General features: G+C 45.3%; 1 protein-coding gene across 1 annotated transcript in view; it reads left to right on the forward strand.

The window, feature by feature from the left end:
• Nucleotides 1-24,714, forward strand: part of Slc15a1 (solute carrier family 15 member 1) — a 43,533-nt gene that overhangs the window by 7,459 nt on the left and 11,360 nt on the right. Inside the window, 17 exon segments of the mRNA XM_052734203.1 lie at nt 5,805-5,821; nt 6,187-6,268; nt 6,364-6,505; nt 7,440-7,559; nt 10,304-10,403; nt 10,618-10,708; nt 12,858-12,895; nt 12,897-12,942; nt 15,222-15,304; nt 16,068-16,154; nt 16,626-16,715; nt 18,991-19,035; nt 19,152-19,184; nt 19,266-19,354; nt 20,772-20,853; nt 21,917-22,036; nt 23,211-23,357. Of these exon segments, the coding sequence (XP_052590163.1) occupies nt 5,805-5,821; nt 6,187-6,268; nt 6,364-6,505; nt 7,440-7,559; nt 10,304-10,403; nt 10,618-10,708; nt 12,858-12,895; nt 12,897-12,942; nt 15,222-15,304; nt 16,068-16,154; nt 16,626-16,715; nt 18,991-19,035; nt 19,152-19,184; nt 19,266-19,354; nt 20,772-20,853; nt 21,917-22,036; nt 23,211-23,357 (1,412 nt within the window).

Below are 24,714 nucleotides of genomic sequence, written 5' to 3' on the forward strand. Positions count from 1 at the left end.
GTCTTTGGTAAGGTCTTTAGCACTGAGCTGATCCTTTTAGCATTTAGGTAGCTTTCTTTATTCTTGGGGTGTTTGTTTTTGTTTAAGACAGGATCTCTCTACATAACACTGGCTGTCCTAGAACTCACTATGTAGACCAGGCTGGCCTTGAACTCACAGATATCTGCCTGCCTCTGCCTCCCCAGTGCTGGGACCACCATCCCTGGCTTCACTTGCTTTGGCAATGAATGGCATAGAAAGGACAATCCCCAATGCCATCATCACACCGTTGCTTCTTTGTATTGTGGTTATAGGCACCCATTGAATAACTCAAGATAAAGTTCATATGTCAAGATCTGTAAGGATGTCAGCAAAGTCCCCTTTTCCGTGGAAGAAAAGATGCCCAGAGGGTAGGGTGCTGATACTTTTAGAAGTGTTAGGAAATAGTTTTTCTCCATCTGAAAGTAGGGGTTCCTTTCTCAGACCTCAGCAAATGCTTTGTTTTTCCAAGACCCCAAATCCAACTTCTGGAAGTGCGCTCTGTGGCCCGAGGGTTGCTGAGGGATCTCAGCTGAGTGCCATATGATGTTCTGACCATGGATGGCATATGCCCACAAGGTTACAATATATTGTAGACCTGTGATAAGTTGTACCCTCCAGGTTTGTGTCAATACACTCCATAATGTTTGAGCAATGATGAAAATATCATCATGATCTTTGCTATCAATGACGAAATACGTTTCTCAGAACACACCCCATTAAGCAGCTCTCACTGTATTGATTTCTAGGCAACAGAACACTACTTAGAGATTCTAACCTACATGGTTTAAAATGTGCTCTGGGTAAATCACAGGAAATATTCTTGTTAACAGAGAAATGTTTTTAAGTGATGGTCTCACTAGAGTCTCATTTTTTCCCTGCTTCTCTGTCCCTCCACTGCATTCCAAAGTTAGTAATGAGAGAAATGCGGAATATATCCTGACTGTTATTAAATTTTGTCTAAATTTTTTAGACAATAGAAAGTAAAAATCTATTAGGCATAATAACAGCAAAATGTTTAGTCAGTGATTAGACATATTGGCACCACTGAGCTTTCTAGATAAGGGTATCTGGAGTCTAGATGTGGCCCTGATCATACTTACATCTCTAAGTGATCTAGAGATCATGGAAACATGAGTCACTCCAACATGCTGCCTGAGTGTAGTGACCAGGATAACCACCACACCGATGGACTGAAGTAACCAAGCCATGTTGAAGTTGAAATCAGATGGAGAGGAAACTATTTCCTGCCACTTCTAAAAATATCTGCATCTGAGTTCAGATCAAGTCTGAACTTTTGGCCCCTAGTTCTGCACTCGACCTTTCTATGATAGCAGTCCTGTTCACAAAGGTACATTTGGATAAGAAACGTTGACTTTGGTGTGTAGCCAGCAGATAGCTCTGATTTCTATAAAAAGCGCTGAGCGACCTCTGCCCGGGAATAATAAAGGCAGTTCTCAGGAATGCACACCTTTCAAAATACAAAATACTTCCCGTAGGATGGCTGGGCCCTGCCCCTCAGGCTTCTGTTTGAGTGAGGTTGGACATTTCCTTTTCCATGATGAAACTCTAGGTGTGATGATTGGTCAGCTAAGGTCTCAGCCCACTAAACATTTCCCATAACCGTATATACATTGTATGTAAATCAGTGCTAGGTAATATTTAACAGAAATAGAGAGTTGCACTGTGGAGATACGGGTCCTTCCTTGTGAGCCAGAGCACTGGGGACATGAGAAAGGCACCCATGTGGTGAAACTCACCCTGGCTCTGTGGACTCTGTCAGTCTCACTCCTTGTTCTGTCCTTAGAAGGCCACGGGGAGGTCATATTCTGTGAGGTTTAAGTAGATGGAGCACTGGGGGCACTGCTGTACCTTCAAGAACACCTGCCACCCTGCAATAAATCAGGGCACTGAAGAACACCCAAAACCTGGTTTGCCTCCTCTGCCCTGTTCCCTGGGCACTAAGACTCTTCCTTGTGTGGGAATGAACGGTGCTGTAGGGAGTGTCTGTAGCTAGTATACTGTATTACCGTGTTCTATCAAGAAGAGGTTATGTACCCCAAAGACTAGGCAAGGGTGGAGGATGAGAAACCATGGAGCAGGTACCCTTGGGAATGCTCAAACATCAAGTGTGAGGGGGGAAAAGACACCAAAACTCAAGACAGTGACAGAGGGGTGGAGAGGGCTGGCCTCTAAGAAGCAGTGACTGTCGCCCAAGCCTCCAGCTAAACTGGAGTGATCCATGGCATGGCTTCGGGAAAACTTCCTCTCCCTCTCATCTACCCAGGGCTCCTCATAGGCCAAGCACAGCAGAAGTTGTCAGGTCCTAGGGATGAACAGAAGGAGAACGCTCAGCCAAGGAATGTGGAGTTGGGGTGGGGGGTGGGGCGTGGGGGTGGGGGTACAGGGTAGTTACTTTTCTCACTGCTCTGACAAAATACATGAAAAAAGAAGGGAGGGTTTATTCGGGCTATCTGAGTGTACAGACCATCACAGCAGGAAAGTCCGCCACTGCGGCAAAAGCATAGTCACGTGACCTCCACAGACAGAAAGTAGAGAGAGATGACATCTGGTGCTCAGTTCAGCTTCCCCTTGTTCAATGCAGGACCAGCCCAAGGGTGCGGTTCACACTCAGGACAGGTCTTCCCTCCTCCTCAGTTCAACCTCTCTGGAAATATCCTCTTAGCATGCCCAGGGATGTGTTGCCAAGTGACATAGATCTAACCAAGATGGAAGTTAAGATTAACCACCACATAGGTCAAGTTTCAGGTCAGGATCTGAACTCTGCTTGAAGATTGAGACAATCGACTCTTTGGAGACCTTTTTTAGTGAACACTGAATTGTCATTCAGGAGAGTACCATTCAAGACTGAAGAGTCTAGGATGGTTGTTGTTGGTTTTTGCTCTTTGGGGGGGCCTGCCACCTAGCTCCCAAATAAATTATACATGGAGGCTTATTCTTAATTATAAATGTCCAGCCTTAGCTTGGCTTGTTTCTTGCCAACTTTTCTTAACTTTAAATTATCCCATCTACCTTTTGCCTCTGGGCTTTTTCCTTTTCTTACTTCTATATATGTTACTTTCATACTTATTCCATGACTGGCTGGGTGGCTGGCCCTAGCGTCCTCATTTCCTTGTTCTCTTGCTCCTTCTCCTTCTCCCTCTTCCCAGATTTCTCCTCTATTTATTCTCCCTGCCTGGGAGCCCTGCCTATCCTTTCTCCTGCTTCTCTATGGGCTGTTCAGTTCTTTATTAGACCATCAGGTGTTTTAGACATGCACAGAAACACAGCTTCACAGAGTTAAACAAATGAAACATAAAAGAATGCAACACATCTTTACATCATTAAACAAATGCCCCACAGCATAAACAAATGTAACACACCTTAAAATAATATTCCACAATAGATGGTAGTGTCTCCAATTTACTAATACATTAAGCTGGGAGAGAAACCTTCACATAAACTTTTTTTTTACACGTCTGTGGGCATGTTTGTATCAGTCAGAGGAAACTTTGTAAGAGTCCGTTCTCCTAATGTGTAGATTCTGTAAATTGAACCCAAGCCTTCAGCCTTGGCATCAGTGCCCTTCCTGTCTGTGCCATCCATCTTGTTGACCCCTCATGAGCTCTTATAAGTAGCCTTACGAAGCAGGTGGCACTCTTTATCTTCATTTCAACTATCCAGTTATCCAGGCTTGCCCAGGACCCCAGATGCCAGCTGGCAGAACTGAGGTTCAATCTCAGGTCTGACCCCTTGGCTCTCTTTCTGTACATGGCACTTTGAAGTAACCCCTTCCATCAAAGAACTCTTAACTGGGAAAAACCCAGTTTGGTTATGGTGTGGAAGCCCTGGCTCCAGCTTCAACAGCAAGAATTAAGAACTGGAGTCCTAGGAGACCAGGATGGTGTGATTTCCTTCCTCAGATCAAGGACTAAAATATCATCAAACAGACTCTGAAGTGGGCAAAACACAAGACCATCTGGTGTGGTGCCTGGGGTCACGGCTGAGCTGGGCAAGTGGAAGGGGCCCCCAGCTCAGCTGACAGGAACAGGAAGGGATGTGCCTGTCAGGGAGGTGAGTGGGGGCTGATTTGGGGGGAGCCATATGATCTAGGTCAAGAAAAGAGTTCCTCCCACAGAACTCGGGTTTTGCTTATTGTGGGGTGGATCTGGGAGTTACATAGACTGACAGTACATGGTGGGAATCCTGAGGGGAAGAGTTGTGAATGGAGAGACTGAGGCAGGAGCAGCGGTGGACCAGTACCTGCCCAGCTTCTGCCTTTGGTTTCTGCTCTGGATAGCTAGCTGGTCTTCCTGGTTCTCAGGGCCAGAGAAATGATAATCTTTACATATGGATATCTGTCAGGCAACAGAACCACAGCTTACACGTGCTTCTCAAAGTGTGAAGTCTCCAGACTGCATCCACGTGACCATGGAGCTTGTTTGAAACCAGATTCTCCCTCAATCTTAATACAAGGCATAGTGACCAATGTGGGTTCTAGACGAGCTCTCTCCTAGAGTTCGCTCTGCTGCAGGACAGGGCGCAGGGGCCATAACTGGGGCTCAAGGATTACTTATAATCCTCCAGTGCAGCAGTTTTCAAAGCATGCAACCACTGGCGACTGGTTAGAAAATGCAGTCACGTGTGTCTGCCAGACCTACGGAGTCAGCAGCTCTGAGCAGCACAGCAGTCTGTTCTCACAAGCCCCCGGGAGAGTCTCAGGAACCGCTGGGGTTGTGACTCACCACTGCTGAGCCATTGACTCCTAACAGAGGCAGGAATGCCTCAGGAGCCCTAGCAGCAGAGAACTCTAAGATGAGACCAATGGGGGCTGGGAAACAGGAAGAGGGTGGGTTTCCCCCCTAAAAAGGGACACAATGGTGACAGGTAGTGATAAGTATGGAGCAATGTGTAGGTATAGAGAGCAGAGAAGATTTAGTGAAGACAAGAGACAAGGGTGTAGAACACCCCAAAATTCAGAGGAGGGAGGCAAAGGAGCAGAGGTCTCTACTTCTGAGGTCGTGGAGCTGAAGGGTGCTCCTCAGATCTTAGGTTTGGGTTCTCATGCTTTGTTTCGTTTTCGCTGACTTCTAACAATAGCCCGGCTCACTGTCCGTACTGTAAAACAGATAGGGATGTTAAGATGTGCAGCATGTTTCTTCCACTGAGAGACTCAGTCTAGAGGGGAGGCAAGAATATGTGTGAATGACCCATCATTACACCATACTGTGTGTCAACACCGATGCTAAAACTCGAGTGGAGAGGTATACATGAAAGGAGGCAGAGCACCCAGATGGCAGGGCTGCCATCTCCCATGCATGAACTGAGAGAGCATACAACCTATGCGGTGGGCAAACAGTTGGATATCACCGAGTCTTTGCACGGAGGAGGGCTGGAGGGAAGGCAGGGTTAGGAGCAGGAAGGAGTGGTTGAATCCTCACTCGGAATTAGGCACCCCAAAGCATGTACACCTCAGTGGTTTAACCCCCAGAGGACCCTGATGCCCTGGTGAGGTAGTGAAGAACACTGGAATGTCTGGATTTTATAAGAGGTAGCCTTTGAAGTGTTTGAGGAGGAAATGGTTTGGGCATGATTTTCTGAGCGCTGGTTCTCACTCCTGAACGCTCACAAGCATTGCCTGAGGAGATCAGTTCTCACTGCAGATGAAATGTGAAAGTCGAGGCTTGGGATCCCAAAGAACGCCAAAGCTAATTGTTATGAGAAGCCAGGGGAGCTGAGTCGGATGCGAATTTAACATTGGTGATTTGTTTTTTTTTTTTTTTTAGGGACATCCAAGTCACGGGTGAGTATCCTTTGTCCTTCTCCTGTGTCTCCATCATGGAAGTTATATAATGTTTTGTTCCTCAGTGGCCACAAATGTGCTTTATTCACTCGACACATGCTTTGCTTAGGGCATATGGGATGGTCCTGAGTTCTGTATAAGAAGCCCTCGCCTTAGGAAATCTTTATTTCCTGCTCATGCTAGTTAATTTATTTCATTGCAGTCTCTGTGTGGGAATGACTAACATAGGCTATAAAAATCACAAAATTCAAGATTCTGGGTCAGAATAGATAGAACTGAGAATTGATTATGTGTGCGGTGGATCTCTGTCCAGCCTCCAGTGCTGGTGTGTGAGCACGTCTGGACGTTATTTTCCTTTTTGTCAGAGCTGCTTTGGTTACCCCTTGAGCATCTTCTTCATCGTGGTCAATGAATTCTGTGAAAGATTCTCCTACTATGGGATGCGAGGTAAGTTTCGGGCTCACCTCGCCCTTCTGTAAGAGCATGTGTTCCCTTAGCCAGCCCTAACTCGGTTTCTCTCTTCCACCTGCCCCCGCGGAAAGCACTCCTGGTTCTGTACTTCAGAAACTTCATTGGCTGGGATGACGATCTGTCCACGGCCATCTACCACACATTCGCTGCCCTGTGCTACCTGACTCCAATTCTTGGAGCGCTGATCGCAGACTCCTGGCTGGGGAAGTTCAAGTGAGTGATCGGGACTTCCTCATCACACAATTTGTGAGCTTTGTGATTTGGGATGATAGGCTAGGCAGGAGGAAGACTCAAGGAAAGAAACTTATAGGACATATGCGGTCTTGTTTCTGCTTAATATCATATTCTTAACACAGCACTGGGAATCAAGAAGGTTGTAGATTTGTCATTGTTTACTTTTGGTTGTGCCCAGCTACAACCAAACAGTATCGTTTTGAAATAGTGGCAAAGACCCTGTCTATCACTGGTGAGACTTGGCGTTCAGAGCTGGGAAAACAGACTGCCTGATGCTCAAGCCTTGCTGCTGCAGGCTCATGTGGCTTGGTGGATGGGAAACCACTGTGAGCACTCACCTAACCAGAGGACATCTCGTGGGACTTTATAGAGAAGGAAGATGTTCTCCATAGGCAGGAGCAAGAACAGTCATTCTCTTTAAAGACGTGTGTCAAGTTGGTCTTGTCTTCTTACCAGGCACAAGACTAGAAACTCTTTTTGTAATTGTTTGAAAATTCCATAGATGTATGTAATGTTTTTTGATCAAGTTCATCCTGAATTCTTTCCATCCAATTCCTCTCTTACCCCACCACTTATTCCTTCCCGACGCCATGTTCAGTTGTTTTAACCCCTGAGTCCACTCAATGCTGCCAGGATTAGTAAGTCGTATTGTCCAAAGCTATAAATACTAATTTCTGTGGTAGCAGAGGTTGAAGTGGAGGGAAATTAGAGGTGGGGCTTCCTCTTCTGGGCTCTAACCAAAATTTCACTCTATGCCCCTATTCTCTCCCCTCCTGAGAGTTCATATTTTTACCCAGTTTTGAAAAAACGAGTGGATTCATGTCAGGACCCTTCAAAGTTTTGCAGGAAGAAAAATGAAAACGGACAGCTACTGTGCAATTAACTAGGACTTTCTTACCCTTTCTAAACACAGGACAATTATTTCATTATCCATCGTCTACACTATTGGACAGGCGGTCATCTCAGTGAGCTCAATTAATGACCTCACGGACCACAACCATGATGGCACTCCTGACATCCTTCCCGTGCATGTGTGAGTCCTTGGCCACTGCTGCCCCGTCCCTCTGATGCCCCGCCCCCTCACTGCTTGCTTGTCTGATACTCTGATGATTTACCTTGTTCCTTGAATGTCCCCAAGAAAACAGAGAGGTTTTGCCTCCCTAGTCAGTAATGCACAAAAGGCAGTTCAATGGACTGAGAGTTGAGTCCTCAGGATGCCACCACCCTAATGTCTGCTCACTTTGACGTGAGTTGAGACATCCCATTTCGTGTATGGTCATGGTGTATGGTCATGCTCATCTTGTCTTTCTTAGAAGGACATAGCTCCCATAGACCTTGGCCCTCAACACCACCAGCTTTCCTCACTATCCAAGACCTTTAGTTTCTCCCTGTAACCACATAGGTTATTTTTGAGTAGTTCCATAACAGATATTGTACTAGTCATCTGTTCTGAACTGTTGACAGCAAGGTTTATTCTTGTTGGAGTTAGTCTCCTTCCCTGCAATCTGGCTCGGTAGACTAATTACAAAGGTTGCTTGTTTGCTTTCTGTTTTTTAACACAGCATCAGCCTCCTGTTTGCTGCATTGTATGTGTGCATCACTATTCTCTTAGGGTTTCTATTGCTGATGAAACACCATGACCAAAGCAACTTGGGGAGGAAAGGGTTTATTCAGCTTACATTTCCACATCACTGTCATCACAGAAGGAAGTCAGGGGAGGAACTCAAACAAGGCAGGAACCTGGAGGCAGGATCTGATGCAGAAGCCATGGAGGGGTCCTACTTACAGCTTGCTCCCATGGCTCACTCAACCTGCTTTCATATATACTTCAGGACTACCTGCCCAGGAATAGCACCACCCACAGTGGACTGGGCCCTCCCCCATCAACCACTAATTGAGGAAATGCCCTTCAGGCTTGCCTACACCCGATCTTATAGAGGCATTGCCTCAATTGAGGCTCCCTCCTCCTTGATAACTCCAGCTTGTGTCAAGTTGACATAAAACTATGTAACACAGCTGACCGCTTGTGAACTTGACACAGAAACACATCACTGTTAAGCCACAACCTTCCCTTCCTTATTCATCTCCAAGATCACACATTCATATGAACATTACAATATAAAATATTCCAAAATTTCAAAGTTCCTCAGTCTTTAAAAATGTAAACTCTTAAAAGTTCAGTCTCTAGCCAGGTGTGGTAGTGCACACCTCTAATCTTAGCACTCAGCAGCAGAGGCGGGCAGAGCTCTGTGAGTTCGAGGCCAGCCTGGCCTACATAATGAGTTCCAGGACAGCCAGAGCTACATCATGAGATCTTGCCTCAAAAAAAAAAAGTTCAAAGTTTCTGTAAAATATCCAAACTTCCTTTTCAAGTGCAAAGTCTTTGTAGAACTCCAAAATCCTTTTCAAAGTTTGAAGACTGACTTGTTCTGGTTGCACTTTAGCTCCCTAGTGTGGGAGTAAGTCATCTCGTGGGTTGTAAAACGACTGAAATTTAAATTAGTAGCTCTAATGCCCACATCTCTGACTTTCCTGTTGAACACATTTGCACCCAGAGGACAGTCATCCGTGCCTGATGCTTGGGCCCAGAAAGAGCAGTGTTGTTGAGTGGGCAGCACAGACTACCAGCTCTGAGCCAGGCTCTCCCACGAAACAGCGAGGTCACCCTGGAGAAGCTGTCTTCTCCAGAACATGGAGAGATGGCTCAGTAGGTAACGTGTTTGCCATGCAAGCTTGAGAACCTGAGCTCAGATCCCCATACCCAAAAAAGTGGGCATGGCAGCATGCATCTGTAACCCCAACCCTGGGGGAGCAGAGACAGACAGACCCTGGGGGCTTACTGGCCAGCCAATATAGCCAAAATGAAGAACCCCAGATCAAAGAGAGACCTCATCCATCTAATTTTTAAATAGTTTAAGCAACATTGGCAGCCAAGAAGATATTTTTTTTTTTTACAAAACTTGAGGTTTATTGTGCCTCACTCCTAGCAAACTCTAAAATCATAAATGCTATGGGTTTTCCCTTTTCAGACAATTTTTAGGTCAGCATACAAAGTAATGAGCATTGTGATGGCATTTTCATACATATGCTATTATACTTTGTCTTATTTCTGCCTGCTGCCCCATGATTTTTTTTTAAATTCAGGAGGTAAAATGCTTACAGATAACCTGGAAAATAACAAAAATAAAATTAAAATAAATAGTCCTTAGTCCGACAACCTAGCCATAACAATATGTCATTAGTTCTGCTCTTTCCAGCCTCTCCACTGTAAGCAAACAGAGAAGCTCACAGTTCCTAGCCAGATGTTCTGCTTTGCAATTAAAAAATGTCGCCAATGTCATTAAATGATTATTATGACTCCATTTTGATTGACACAAGACTTAGGCTTGTTTGATTGGAATTTGCGTAGGCATGTGTGCTGAGAACTAAACTGTGTATACTAAGCTTTTACTCTACCACTGAGCTATGCCCTCAGCCCCTTAACTAATATTTCATGCACTCATTCTTTTATTAAAAATGATAAGGCTACCCGAAAGTCCATATATAAATCTTTGTTCAGATTTTAAGCTATTTTCAATTTCACGGGTGATAAATAATTAGACAAAGATGGTATCGTTTTCATTCAATGCTCACAGCCTGTGTTCTTGTGCGTTCCCTTCTCATTGAGGCTGAACCTCAATGTGATTGCTGCTGCACCTGGTCCTTGTAGGGAGACTATGGGGGAGGCTCCTTCCTCTGAGGACCTGCCACCTTGCCCTTAAACTGCTCCTTTCCCAGAGCACTGTCCATGATCGGCCTGGTCCTGATAGCCTTTGGAACAGGAGGAATCAAGCCCTGTGTGTCTGCATTTGGTGGCGATCAGTTTGAAGAGGGCCAGGTAAGAACGTGAACTCTTCAGGAGCCCCATTCATGACTGACAGTCCCCTAGTGACCACATGGCTGGAACGAGTCCGATCTCTGTTCCACTCTTTTCCAGAATACTTGAAAGTAAGATGCTAACCAAACTAAGTCAGAGATGAGCTCAGCTCCCAGCTCCATCATCTCCCATGATCCCCAGACAAATGTCATAATCTAACTTTGTTCTATGACAGGAAAAACAGAGAAACCGATTCTTTTCCATCTTTTATTTGGCCATCAATGCTGGAAGCCTGCTCTCCACGATTATCACTCCCATTCTTAGGGGTAAGAACCATCTAGAAAGAACTTGAGTTTTCTCTTTCTGATTATGAGAAAGTCAGTTTAAAAAGGCCAAGTCTTCCAGGTGTGGTGGCACACACTTTTAATCATAACACTGGGGAGGCAGAAGCAGGTGGATCCCTGTGAGTTGGAGGCTAATCTGGTCTATACAGGAAGTTCTGGCCCAGCCAGAGTGAGACCCTGTCTCAAAACAAAGGTTAAGTTCTTGTCTTGTTGGTTTTATTTTGTCCTTTTTTCCTCTAATGGCCAAGCTGTCACACATGCTGGGATATTTATCAAAATCTAAACTGTAAACTTTCTTCTACACTTTACTCCCTTCTAGTCTCTCTTGACTTCCTTATTGAGGATCACTGGAGACTCCAAGTCACCCCCTTCTCACACCACTGATTTTCTAATATTAGACATATTACATGGGGAAAGATATCGTCCACAGCAACGTTTGAGAAGACACAGAGCAGGCTGTAGTTGACTTTTGGCTCTTTGCTCTTCACTCCCCTGTGGTGGTGTTTCTGTGAGTTGGGAAGAACTTAATGGGCAAGGTTTGTCCTTTGGTTTCCAAAAGAAATACTCAGAAGTGTGAGAGGAGTGGTGGCTTATGCTTTTAATCCCAGCACTTGAAAAGTGGAAGCAGGAAGCTGCAAGTTCGAGGCTAACCTAGGCTCTACAGTGAGACCCTGCCTCACAGAACCAGGGCATGTAAAAAGAAATTCTCCAAACCAGAGACACCCCAGAGAGGAGTATCAATAACCCTCAGCACAACCTAGTCTCTTGTGTTTGTTCACACTGCACTGAGGGCTTGTGAAGTTTCCATGCAGAATGGAAGTTTTTCCATTATTTGGACAGACTAACAAAGCTGCAGCGTCTTCAGCTGAATCTGATTAAATTGTGAAATGGGGGACATGGTTTGAAGACGCCCAAAACTTAAGCCCCTTCCGAATTTGGTTTTTATTCATGAGTTATGTCCCCTTGCCTCCTCTCCCACTTCCTGGTTCTTTGGAAGAATGTACAGTGTACATTTGAATTATAGAATGTGTCGACAGTGTAACTTCTTAAAGTGAGACCATGACTGCACACACATAATAAACTGAACATGTGACAAGGTTCCTATCACTCCATTAGTGAAGATCTGGGGAACCACAACCCCTCAGACAAGGATTTGATTGACATTCCTTGAGGAACAGGGTCTTCTGTGTTGTCAGGAATGGGATCAGGTGTACAGTCATGAGCAGGAACGTTTACCCAACCACCGCTTCCCACTACAGGATTTTGAAACATATACTTTAAGACCAGAATTCCTGTTGGATCCAGTCCTTCCAGAAGGCTCCAACATCCCACTGAAAGTGTTTGTGGGGATCTGCTGTTGCCTTTACAAAGCCTTAATGCTTTTCCTTACCAGTCTGAGGGTCTCCGATCTCTGCCAGAGGTGGCAAATTACGGGTCACATCCAGGAACCTGAATACAGCCGTCATTTAGCTCTGACTGCGTCCCCTGTGGAGGTAGAGTTGAGGAGTTGTGACCAAAGCTAAGTGGATCCTAAAGCCCCAAACAGTCACTGTCTGGTCCCTCCCAGCTCATAGCTGCCATACTGACAGGACACCCGCAATACTGAATGGTAGTGCATTTGCCTTAATTCACTGAGTCCCACATATTCGAGTTAGAACGTCCAGGCCACATTTATCTCCACTAGTTATAAAATTCACAGACAAGGGGCCGGTGAGGTAGCTAAGCAGGTAAAGGTGCTGGCTGTGAGTCTTGACAACCTGAGTTTGATTCCTAGACCCACACAGTGGAAGAAGAGAATGGAATCCTGCAAGTTGTCTTTTGACCTCTAGATACACTCCATTACACACACACACACACAAAGAGAGAGACAGAGACAGACAGAGGGAGACAGAGACACACAGAGAGACAGACAGACAGAATAAATGAATGAATAGCAAAATTTAAAAATGAAATCCATAGCACAAGCTGTGGAGACAGTTTGTTCAGCTGGCAATGACATCATTGAGGCCAACAGCTAAGTCCAGAACATTAGCAAAAACAACATGGTGTCATCAGGGAGGGATTTTAGAAATGGGAACAACATATGCATTAGGAAAAAACTTGATGCCTTTTAATTGTTATTTCTCCTCAGTTCAACAATGTGGAATCCACAGTCAACAAGCTTGTTACCCCACTGGCCTTTGGGGTTCCGGCGGCTCTCATGGCTGTTTCCCTAAGTGAGTAGAAATCAGTTGAACTGGCACAAGTCCATGCCCAGGGCAGGATCCATATTATCATGGCTAAATTTTTAAGTCTGTGTGCCAAGTTATAACGAAATGTATTGTGAAGACCTGCATTGGATGTTTGGCATGTTCTCCCTCTAGGAGAGGAAGAAGTGGAGTGGCCATATTCTGAGGGAAATAGGGTCCTAAAAGGGCTTAGGAGGAGAGGCACCAGCTGATCTGGACATTAGATTTGAGGCCATCTAAGCAGATGAGGGGAGGTGATGGAGTCTGCTAGCTTGGTTAGCTCAGGATTGAAAGTGTCTATTGTTGCCAATGTGAGTCAGCTACAGCTTGAGTAAAGAAGTCTGGTTCAACGGCCATTGAATTCTTCTGCTAGGGTCTAAGTTCCCATTACACATTATCCCAAAGGTTTCTACTAGACCCCTTTCCTGCTAGAAGGAATGTATGTTCATAGCAGTTATATTTATTTGCACATGTGTGTTTTATACTAGTGGCTGTATTTCTTTTTTAGATTACTTTTAGCTAGTATGCAGAATGGCAAGTTTCATTATGACATTTTCATACATAGCTATCATTGCATCTTCGTATCTTTTTCATGTTCACATCCCCATTACCTATCCCAGTCCTTCCTCATCCTTCTTGCTGCTCCCTGGGTGGATGGATGGATGGATGGATGGATGGATGGATGGATGGATAGATAGATAGATAGATAGATAGATAGATAGATAGATAGATAGATAGACAGACAGATAGACAGGTAGGTAGATAGGTAGAGACAGGTAGATAGACAGACAGGTAGATGATAGGTAGACAGGTAGATAGGTAGACAGATAGAATCTAGATTCTGCATATGTGCATTAGTTTTGAGCAGTTTTTTTTCTTAAGAAATACAAAGAGGAAACTTGGGATGTTCTGAGTTGAAAGTTAGTATGAGAACAACCTGCCAGTGGTCCCCTCAAGCTCCCACGGCTTCTTCGCCTCTCTCCGGGCTTTGTTTTCAGGTCTTACTGGTATCAAATAGAACCTTTTTTTCCACCTCTTTTTCTCATATTGAAATAGTTTTACTGTGTTTTTTCCATTGTGTAAGCACTGTCCTTGCCCCTTTTCAACATCTCTTTTCTCCCATAATTCTTCAAAGACGGCCGTCGTCTTCTAAAGGACTAATGCATGCTTCTCTCCATGCTGAGTAGAAAAAGGCACTAAGTAAATTCTCACTTAGTCTGTATAAGTCATTCTTAAGAAGAAGATTCTATGTCTTCGTATGAAAGAATTAAGACCACAGGCATCTACAGCTCTTTTAGGAAGTTCTGGGCTTGAGTTAGGCTTCAGTTTGTCAAAAAGTTGAAAGGTTAAAATGGTGACTGGTAAAGGGAAATGCTGCCTCAGCCTGCTGGGAAACTTCATCACCCGTGTTTGTAAGGGCATTGGGCATGAGCATGAGTCAGTATCAGTCAGCTGGCCATGCAGGACATCTACGGAACAGTCATGAACCTGGTGAGACCCAAGGGCCAGTGGCTGTCAACGCCTCAGGCCTTAACAAGGAGAAGCGAGTGATCGATTAGTGCTCTTCAGTCATCAAGTTGTAGCACTGGGCGATCTGGAAGCCTAGTGTAGGATCTCCTGCAGAAATGCTGTGTGGGGGCCATTTTCACAAGATGCCTGTAGTTCACAAGCTCCACAAAAGAGTAATAGCCTCATTGAAAAGGTTCTCTCATTTTTATCAAAGCAGCTGCAGAGGCAATTAATTATAGCCCTGCTTCTGTACGGTAACTGGGGGTGGGGTGGGGATTCCGCCATTGATGACTAAGTAAACCTTTCAACAGATTATATCCCTTTCTCCTGAATATTAAGAGCAGGAAAAAAATCCCTCCTGCTATTGCAGCCAAAAATATTAGCGCTGTATTTATTGTCTTTGTAGAATAATGTATTCCTATGGCATGCAAAAGCTCCTGCGCCCTTGGTCTCCTTTAAATAACTTTAAATATTGAACTTGTGTTCAAATAGCTATGCTGAGTGGCTGGGAGTCTCCTTTGGGGGTGGGATGGACAGACAGCGTTAGGCTGTGGCGTTTGTATATGGCAGCACAAGCATCCTGCTCCCCAGAGGCTCTGGTGGTTGCTATAATCAGCAACAGTTCTTCACCTGTGAGGCAGGGAAACAATTCTATACGCAATCCCATGCTTCCGGACAAGGGGACGATGCAGATAAATGAGCACCTTTCAGACCGCGGGGAGCTCTGGCAGTGACACCTCTTCCCCTGCCCTGTGCAGTTGTGTTTGTCCTTGGCAGTAGGATGTACAAGAAGGTCCAGCCCCAGGGCAACATCATGAGCAAAGTGGCCAAATGCATCGGTGTAAGTGCCCTCCTCCCCCTCCCCTCCACTCCCCTCCCCTCCTCCCCCTCCCCTCCTCCCCCTCCCCTCCTCCCCCTCTCCTCCTCTCCACTCCCCCTCTCCTCCCCTTCCCTCCCTTCCCTTCCCCCTCCCCCTCATTAAGTCACTCAGAGCTTTCCTCTGCCTTCCTCCTCCTTTAAATCAAAGTTCAATTCTAAAAAAGAAGAAAAGCTCAACAAAGTTTTAATTTTCCCTTTAAGATGATTTTTTAGTGTACTTGGGTGTCTTTATACAACTTACCAAATAGAGCCAGGTGTTGGTGGTGCACACCTTTAATCCCAGCAGAGGCATGAAGGATCATGAAGAAGGCAGAGGCAGGCATATGTCTGAGTTCAAGGCTAGCCTGGTCTACAGAGCGTGTTCCAGGACAGGCAGGGCTGCACAGAGAAACCCTGTGTGGAGGGGAGGGGGGCACTTTTATGTATTTTGTTTTTACTTGTTAATTGGCTATTAGAAAACTTAATACAAATGTGTATATGTATTTAATTTCTATTGAACATGCTTTTCTAGCCAGGCTGGGGAGTAAAATACTGACAATGGGACCCCAACACAGGCGTCTGGATTAGAAAGAGACCCTTGTTGGATGTTTCGGCCAATGTGCCTAGTATCTATCATCTAGTTAAAATGAGCCTTCTTTTTTCCCATTAAAAAAGAATTCATTGAAATGTAGTTTTCTGGTATAGTTGATTCTCTTTTATAATTTAATTTTCCTTCCTCCCTTCAGTTTGCCATCAAAAACAGATTTAGGCACCGAAGTAAGACATTTCCCAAGAGGGGGCACTGGCTGGACTGGGCAAAAGAGAAGTACGACGTAAGTGCCATCCTGCCACAGCGGCCCGGCTGCTCCAGAAGGCACAGTGCAGAGTGCTAGCTTCATGGGCGACACCCTCAACCGTGCCCGCCAGCACTTGCCGACACGTGGAGTACAACTATGCACCGTTGCTTTAAAAAGACCTTAAAACAATGGTTATCGTTGATCGTGGACCAACAGGAGCCTGTCATGGCTGTTCACTTGGGTTGTCTTCCATTGCTTTGAACAGAGAAGAGCTGGGGTGGTGGTAACCTTGAGATTGTCACGGAGTAAGCTCTGGGGGCCGGTCTCCTGAAGAGCTGTTCTCCCTTGTAGCTTCCCTTGTTCAGAATGTTCGGGTTTCCTAGCTAAACATGTGGTGTGTTCTTTAGACTAAACAACCACTTCCCAGCTTGTCCCTGGATACACGTGTCCCAGCTTTGCAACAGGGCCACAACTGCTGTTGATTCTGGCTGATTTGTCCACCCGCAGGAGCGGCTCATCTCACAAATTAAGATGGTCATGAAGGTGATGACCCTGTATATTCCACTCCCCATGTTCTGGGCCTTGTTTGATCAGCAGGTAATGTGTCTTGTTTCATCAGTAGGTGGTGAGTACTGCCAATCACCAGGCCACATTGCATGTTCAGCTCCTAAAAACATTCTCTTCCAGTTTCTTTTTCGTATTTTGCTGATTTAATTGTTGCATCATATTTAGTTTACTGGTTAAAGCACATCCTAAAAGGTTCCATCCACGTGTCTACTGTGAGTCAATGAAGAAAATAAGGTTTGTTTACCTAGAGTAACCCTGGGGAAATGTCCTCAGAGCATCTGGGACCCCTGCCAATCAGAACCCAGGGCACAGTCTGTTCTACTGACCCAGTATGATGGAAAGGTATTGCCTCTGAGGAGGTTTGTGGAATGTTCTCCTTAAAGGGGCTTGATGCAAATCTCCTACTTTAATATAGAATATTTGAACCAGAATACAGGGTTGTAAATGACTAGACTCAAGTCCTCCTACCTAAAGCAGGTGCCTGACCAGACTAGACTTGTGGCTTTGCTCTTTCATTGTTGAAACAGTCATACACACACACAATGTACTTTGATCATATCCATACACCATTACCTCCTTCCACCTGCCCCCACCCCACATCCCAATCAACTCCATGTTCTCCTTTATTGTTGTGATGATAGCCTGGTTCCAGTTCATGTTTCCCATATGCACAGAGATGGGATATGAGGCCATGTGTAGGACACACATTGGGGTCTACACAATCATGTCAGAAAACCCAGTGCACAATACTCCCTAGTCAAACAAGGAGACACTGTTTCTTCAAGAGCCTGTGAACAGCTATGTGCCACTGTACAGACAGGACTAGTGGAAGGGTGGGGACCCCTGGAGAACATTCAAGCATGCACGCATCTCCTTCTGTAACATGAAGTAGAGAGCACCCTGGTAGGACAAAGGAACCACCTTGAGTGTTGGGTGAGAGGCTAACTGGGATCAGACTTGCACTAGAAATGTAGGCATCACTGGCAGCTGGGTGACTTAGGCTCAGAACTCAGAACCCTTTCTAACGTGTTTGCCCTGACCACCCACCTCTGCTGTGAGGCCCAAATTAGACATTGCATACAAGGTCCTCAGTGACTGGTATGTACTAAGAACTCAAACAGCACAGCTCTGCCGCTTCCCATGTTGTCTTCCCCATGGAGTTGATGGATTTCCTTTGATCCATTGAGTGTTTAGTCGACCATAAAAATCATCACATCTGCTGGACAATGGTGGCACACGCCTTTAATCCCAGCACTCGGGAGGCAGAGGCAGCAGATCTCTGTGAGTTCGAGGCCAGCCTGGTCTACAGAGAGAGATCCAGGACCGGCTCCAAAGCTACACAGAGAAATCGTGTCTCGAAAAAAAAAAATCATATCCTATAAGAAACAGATGAACTGCAATTAGGCTGCCCAGATTTAAGGCCATCACTGTCTTTGTTAGAAGCATTTAAACCCCCTCCCTAGCTTTCAAAAGATGGTTCTTTACTATTGTAATGTTCTAGATACTAATACCAGCATACATAGAACACGGTGGCCCAATGAGCTCACCCTGAGAGGTGGTACCGTGTATTCACGCAGCCTTGTGCTTTTGTGTCTGTAGAGGAACAGTCTTATTAAATAAGAAACACAGAGCAAATGCAGAGTTAAAAGCCCAAAAGGTCAGAGTAGTAGCTAAGAGCTGAGACTAAAAACCTTTCTTACCCTTCACTGCCGCTGTCATCCTTCCCCTCAGAAAGAGACTTACTTCCTGTGTATCTGTCTTTTTATTGACTTTCTGTTCTGCCTTCTTATTGGTTGTAAACCCAACCACATGACCTCCTCGTCACTGCCTTTCTATACAGACCTCCAGGCCTTCTATGGTTGGTATTGAGATTAAAGGCGTGTGTCTCCTTGCTGGCTGTATCCTTGAACACACAGAGATCCGCCTAGCTCTGCCTCCCAAGAGCTGGGATTAAAGGTGTGTGCCACCAACGCCCGGCTCTGCTATGGCTCTGACCCCCAGGCAACTTTATTTATTAACATACAAATAAAATCACATTTCAGTACAAATAAAATATCACCATATGTGTCCCCTGAGGATAGCTCTGTCCCAGGTTCTTCATGCATCCCAGGGCAGAGTTAGGTCTGTTGGTGTACAGCTGGTCCCTGTCTTCCTAGTATTGTGATGGAGCCAAGAGGCCAACTGGATGTTCATGACAACTTCGAATCCCATAACATTTTAGCTGTGATTTAGAAGGTTCAGTGGTGGATTATCACATTAAATAGCCACATGCCCCCATGACACAGTCCATGTGCTCATTTTTCAGGGCTCCAGATGGACGCTGCAAGCAACAACCATGAGTGGGAAGATTGTAAGTTTACCTGCCATGGTCCTTTCTGGTCGCTTCTTCTTTTGTCCCGTGGTCCCCTTTCTCCTTCCCTTTCATGGCATTGTTTTTCCAGTAATATTTTGCCTCCTCTTTTTTAGGGAGCCATTGAAATTCAGCCAGACCAGATGCAGGTAGGGGAAGATCTTTGGGTCACTTTCCAAGCCCCAGTGCTCGTGGAGATAACACTTAACAGCCCCTCTCCACTTCTGCAGACGGTGAATGCCATCCTGATTGTCATCATGGTCCCCATTATGGATGCTGTGGTGTACCCTCTCATTGCAAAATGTGGTCTCAATTTCACGTAGGTAGCTGCTTAATGGGGTTGATTGAGGTGCTGTTGGTTCAGGGTTTTGCTCTGCTTCCAGAAGCATCTGCCCAGATCAGCATTTCTCAACTTATGGGTCACGACCTCTTTGAGGGTCGAACAACCCTTTCACAGGGGTTACCTAAGGCCACCAGAAAACGCAGCTATTCTTATTATGATTCATAACAGTAGCAATATGACAGTTATGAAGTAGCAATGAAAATAACTTTATGGTTGGGGGTTTCACAGCATGAGGAACTGTTTTAAAGGGTGGCGGTGTTAGAAGGTTGAGAACCACTGACCTAGAGGATGGGCCATTTATTTATTTTATTTTTGCAGTACTCGGGATTGAACCGAGGAATTTCACACATGCTAGACAAATGTTCTTCTACTGAGGCAGAAGCCCAGGCTTCTTTTTCCTTTCTATTTTGAGACAAGGCTAGCCTTGAACTCACAGTGTAGCCCAGGTAGGCTCTGAACTTGCAAGTCACCCAAGGAGATGGGATTATAGGCTCTGCTACAAGGCCTGGCTGATGGAGAAGGCTTTAAAGAAACCGATTTAAGAGCTGTTTGGGGCACAGTGATGTGTCACTGGGTAAGAGCGTTTTCTGTGCAAGTGGAAGATCTGCGTTCAGATCCCTAGAACCCATGTCAAAAGGCAGGCACAGCAGTGCCACCCCTACTGTCAGAGCTAGGAGGCAGAGACAGGCAGATCCCCGGAGCTTCAGATTCACTAAAGATCCTGCCTCATGAAAATAAGGTGGGCAGGGTCAGAAGACACCTGACAACCTATAGCTTCCTCATGTGCACACATGGGCTTGTACATATCCATACTCACTTGCATACAACACACACACAGCTTTAAAAAGAGATGTTTGTATGCATTGTTTATGAAAATGCTCTTTAAAATAAATAAAAATGCTATTAATAGAAGCCTGAAAAAAGCTGATAATCAAGGCTCTCATCATGTGTATACATGACAGAGATCTTAGTTGTGAACATAGGATTTCTAAATGTAATAATACAAATAAGGATTCTATTTGCTCTCACTAGCTCTAGCCACAAATAACCACAGAAAGGGACTCAGAGATGGCTCAGTAGTTAAGAATGCTTGCTGCTCAAGCGCATGGACCAGAGCATCCACATGAAGCAGCTCACAATGCCTGTAACTCCAGCTTCAGGGGATCTGACATCTTCTGGCCTTGAGAGCACGCTCACATGCATATGTACATATACTCATATAGGCAAATGCACACGCATAAATAAAATAAAGTCCTGAAACAGTGGCAACCCCAGAAGTGTCTTTGCCGGGAAGTAGCTAGGATGGGAGATACCGCAGCTTGTCCTTTGGGGCTCACTCTTGGTTCGTCTGGGTGAGGTGGGCTGATGTTCACTTCTCTCTTGTCCTCTTCAGCTCCCTGAAGAAGATGACAGTTGGGATGTTCCTGGCTTCCATGGCCTTCGTGGCGGCTGCAATTGTACAAGTGGAAATTGATGTGAGTGTTCTCCTGGGCTCTCTGTGAGTTTCCTTTGGAGCTGGGAGGACTAAAAGAGACTAGGGGGCTCTCCCCATAAACAGTAGGAGTTCCTGGAGTAAAGGACAATGGGAGGCTGGGGGTGGAGGCACTGTGGGTTCTACCAAGGCAGGGTACAGGAGGTCCTGGAACCGATGGGCGGACTTCATTGGTTGGAAAGACGGCATGAGTAGCTTCCGGCTATAATACAGTTTCCATAATGGGAGATGAGTTCATGGAATTGTTCTGAACTCTTTGGTGAGAAGAAGCTTATCATTCACAGACAGGCACTTCAGAAATATATACACTGTCCTCTTCATGGAAAAACACATTTTGGATTCTAATATATCTACTAAGGGCTAATTCCTAAACCAATCCTAATACCTGTTGGGTGCACTTTTCCTAAACCAGCCCAATGCTGCCTCCTGGATATAAGACTTCCGTTCTAGAGGCAAGGAGTATGTGATCTACAAAAGTAGAAGAGAGACTCTCTCTCTCTCTCTCTCTCTCTCTCTCTCTCTCTCACACACACACACACACACACACACACACACACACACACACACAATTCATGGCAGTGAACATACATAAATGAAGTTTCCCATCTTAATCATGTCTAAGCATGCAGTTCCATACACTTCCCTTTACTGTGGAACCCGTACCACACATACTTCCAGAAATTTCCCATCATCCCAAACGGCACCTCTGAGACACCCAGAACTGATTTCCTGATTTGTCTCTCCAAGGCCCCCGGCAGGCACAGTTCTATGGTCTGTCTCTAGGATTCTGCTTCGGGATCACAGGATCATAGTCATGAAGCATTTATCCTTTTGTGATTGGCTTCTTTTATAATGCCCTTAAGGCTCACCCACCTTAGAGGATATAAAAATTCCCCTTTGTTTTTAAGGCCAAATAAGGTTCCATTACCATGCCCAATGTAACCAGTAGGCTTGTCCAGGTGTCTGTCAGGAAAGTGACTCCTGAGCTAGGGTGACAGTGACCATCCATAGGAGTCCTCATTGTTGATTTCCTTTCTTTTTCTCAGAAAACTCTGCCAGTCTTCCCTGGAGGAAATCAAGTCCAAATCAAGGTCTTGAATATCGGAAACAATAACATGACTGTGTATCTTCCTGGAGATACTGTGACACTTGAACAAATGTCTCAAGTAAGTGAGAGGCAGTAGGACCCCCTGCTTCATCTTCTCGGCTGAGTTATGACACAACTCAAAGGAGCTCTCCTTACGGGTCCTTGTAGAAACCCCAAAGCCAGTCTAAGATTGATACATGTCCATGTTCACCTCATATTCCCCTCTAGCCCAATGGGCCTCTGACTTGAATGTGGGTACTCATCACCCTGGAACGCTGGAGAATGCAGACTTGATCTGTAGTCCAGAAATCCCGCATTTCTATAACTTCCCACAGGCTGCTGCCATAGGAAACTACCGCTCCAAAGCAGGGAAGGTCCGTGGTCCCAAACAGGGCCAACAGATCCCTGAGGAGATGTTGAAGAGTCTCTATTGGCAGTTCTTGGTAGTCATAAACTAAGAGTGTGTAACTGGCATTTCATCTATGGAAGCCAGAATTGCTGGCACTCAGCCTCCACAGGGAAGCATCGTCTGTCCTGGTATACACAGTGCCGATGCCGAAAACCCTACTCTAGAGGTCATTGTCCTTGAGTCTGGTCATATGGAGAACCTCGAGGCCCTGACCCCAGTGATGCAGGTTCGTCTGCTCTCATCCCTGACCCGCCACCGCTGGAGCAGTGGTGTTAGAAGTCTGACTCCTGGTCATCAGGGCGCCCATACTGATCTCACCAGAAACGTTGCTTTTCCTCTGGTGGTTTGTTTCGTTTTCGTTTTTGTTTTTGTTTTTTAATGTGTATGGGTGTTTGGCCTGCACATGTGCCTGTTTACATGTGTGTGCCTGGTGCCCTCAGAGGCCAGAAGAGGGTGTCGAATCCCTTGGAAATGGAATTACAGGTGGTTGTGATGCACCGTGTGGATGTTGGGAATCAAACCTAGCTCCTCTGGAAGAACAGCCACTTAACGGTGGAGCCATGTCTCCAGTCCCAATCCCTGGGACTGTTCTTTGCATAGGACCATAAGTGACTTCACAGAGAGTGTTTCCTCAGACTAAAACAAAATTAGAGAGTTTAGTGAACAATATAATCCCTGTGGCAATACAGAAAGAACTGTGTGGCAGTGTCCTTGGGGATGGGAGACCCAGTGTTTAGTCTCTACAGGGTACTGGATGAACATGGAATGCCATGTAACATGGCATTACAGTGTTCAAATGCACAGTGCTGACTCTGCCCTCCCTCCCCGCACCCCACATCTCCAGACAAACAGATTCCTGACTTTTGACGTAGACAAGTTGACAAGCATAAACGTGTCTTCTCCTGGGTCCCCAGTCACTGCCGTAACTCATGACTTTGAGCCAGGCCATCGTCACACCCTTCTAGTATGGGCCCCCAGTCGTTACCTCGTGGTAAGTAGTTGGTACTTACAGCTTTCTCTTGGCTACTTGCAATATTAGAGACATAGCTTTTACATTTTTTTAGATTTTATTTTGTTTGAATGTTTTATCTGTATGCACATTGTACACCATTTGGGTACCTGGTGTCTGAGGAGGTCAGAAAAAGCATCAGATCTCCTGGGACAGGAGTCATAGATAATTGTAAACCACCATGTAGGTGCTGGGAACCAAACCCAGGACCTCTGCAAGAGCAGCAAGTGCCCTTAGCCGCTGAGCCATCTCTCCAGCCTCAAGGCACAGCTTTTTATGGGTGTGACATTGCTGTATCTGTATAGAGTATTATATCAGGCAACCTTCAAGTTCATCTTTCTTCAAGAACACAAGTCATTGGACTTCCAGTCAAGGTTTGGCTGGTGGGTAATAAGGATTACTATTAATAAAGATTTAAAAAGAAAGCTAGGAGCCAAGTGTGGTGCTCCACACCTTTTTCACCAGCTCTCAGGAGGCAGATGCTACCCTGGACTGTTAGCAAGGCCCTTCTGAGATGGGCATAGCATCACACACCTCTAATCCCAGCACTCAGGAAGCAGACACGGCAAGATTTCTTTGAGTTCCAGGCCAGCCAGAGCAACACAGTGGGATCCTGACTCAAAAAAGCAAAAATAATAAAAATTGAAAGGCAAATAACTAAAAACAAAACTGTTTGTGTTGTGATGAGTGTGTGCCTATGCTTATGTGTGCATGCACTCTCTTGTGTACATGTGTAAACCACATGGATACATATGTACATTCTTAGAGACCTTTTTGAGATAAATTGATTACCATATCTTTATTTGTATTAATTTTTAAATGTGCACTTAGAGTAGCCTTACAAAAATATGGTATGTATATTAAATACAAGGAATAAAATACATTTGACATATTTGTAGACAAAATGCAGATGTGTCATTTGGTACATGGAGAGTGAACATGTAGTTGAACTGAATAAAGGAACTTCAGTCAGTCTGTCAGGGGAATTTGAGTAAGAACATATAGAAAACTCAATGTGCAATTAATGTTATTGGCCATTTGCTTAATTAGGAAGCTGTTGAGTGGCTTGTTCTATCAGGAGTGTCCAGCCTGTGGTTCACACTCCCCAGAGTAGCTCCGAGCATGCCCCAGCACAAATGTACTTAGTTAAAGTCTTATGAGATTTTATTTTGCAGTGATTTTCCTAACTCATCTGTGTGGTTCTCACACATGAACTTTGTTTGTTTGTTTGGTTTGGTTTTGGTTTTTCGAGACAGAGTTTCTCTGTGTAGTTTTGGTGCCTGTCCTGGATCTCGCTCTGTAGACCAGGCCGGCCTCGAACTCACAGAGATTTGCCTGG

This window comes from Peromyscus californicus, unplaced genomic scaffold (genome assembly GCF_007827085.1).
Source record: "Peromyscus californicus insignis strain IS unplaced genomic scaffold, ASM782708v3 Scaffold_12__1_contigs__length_115047231, whole genome shotgun sequence".
NCBI lineage: Eukaryota > Metazoa > Chordata > Mammalia > Rodentia > Cricetidae > Peromyscus > Peromyscus californicus.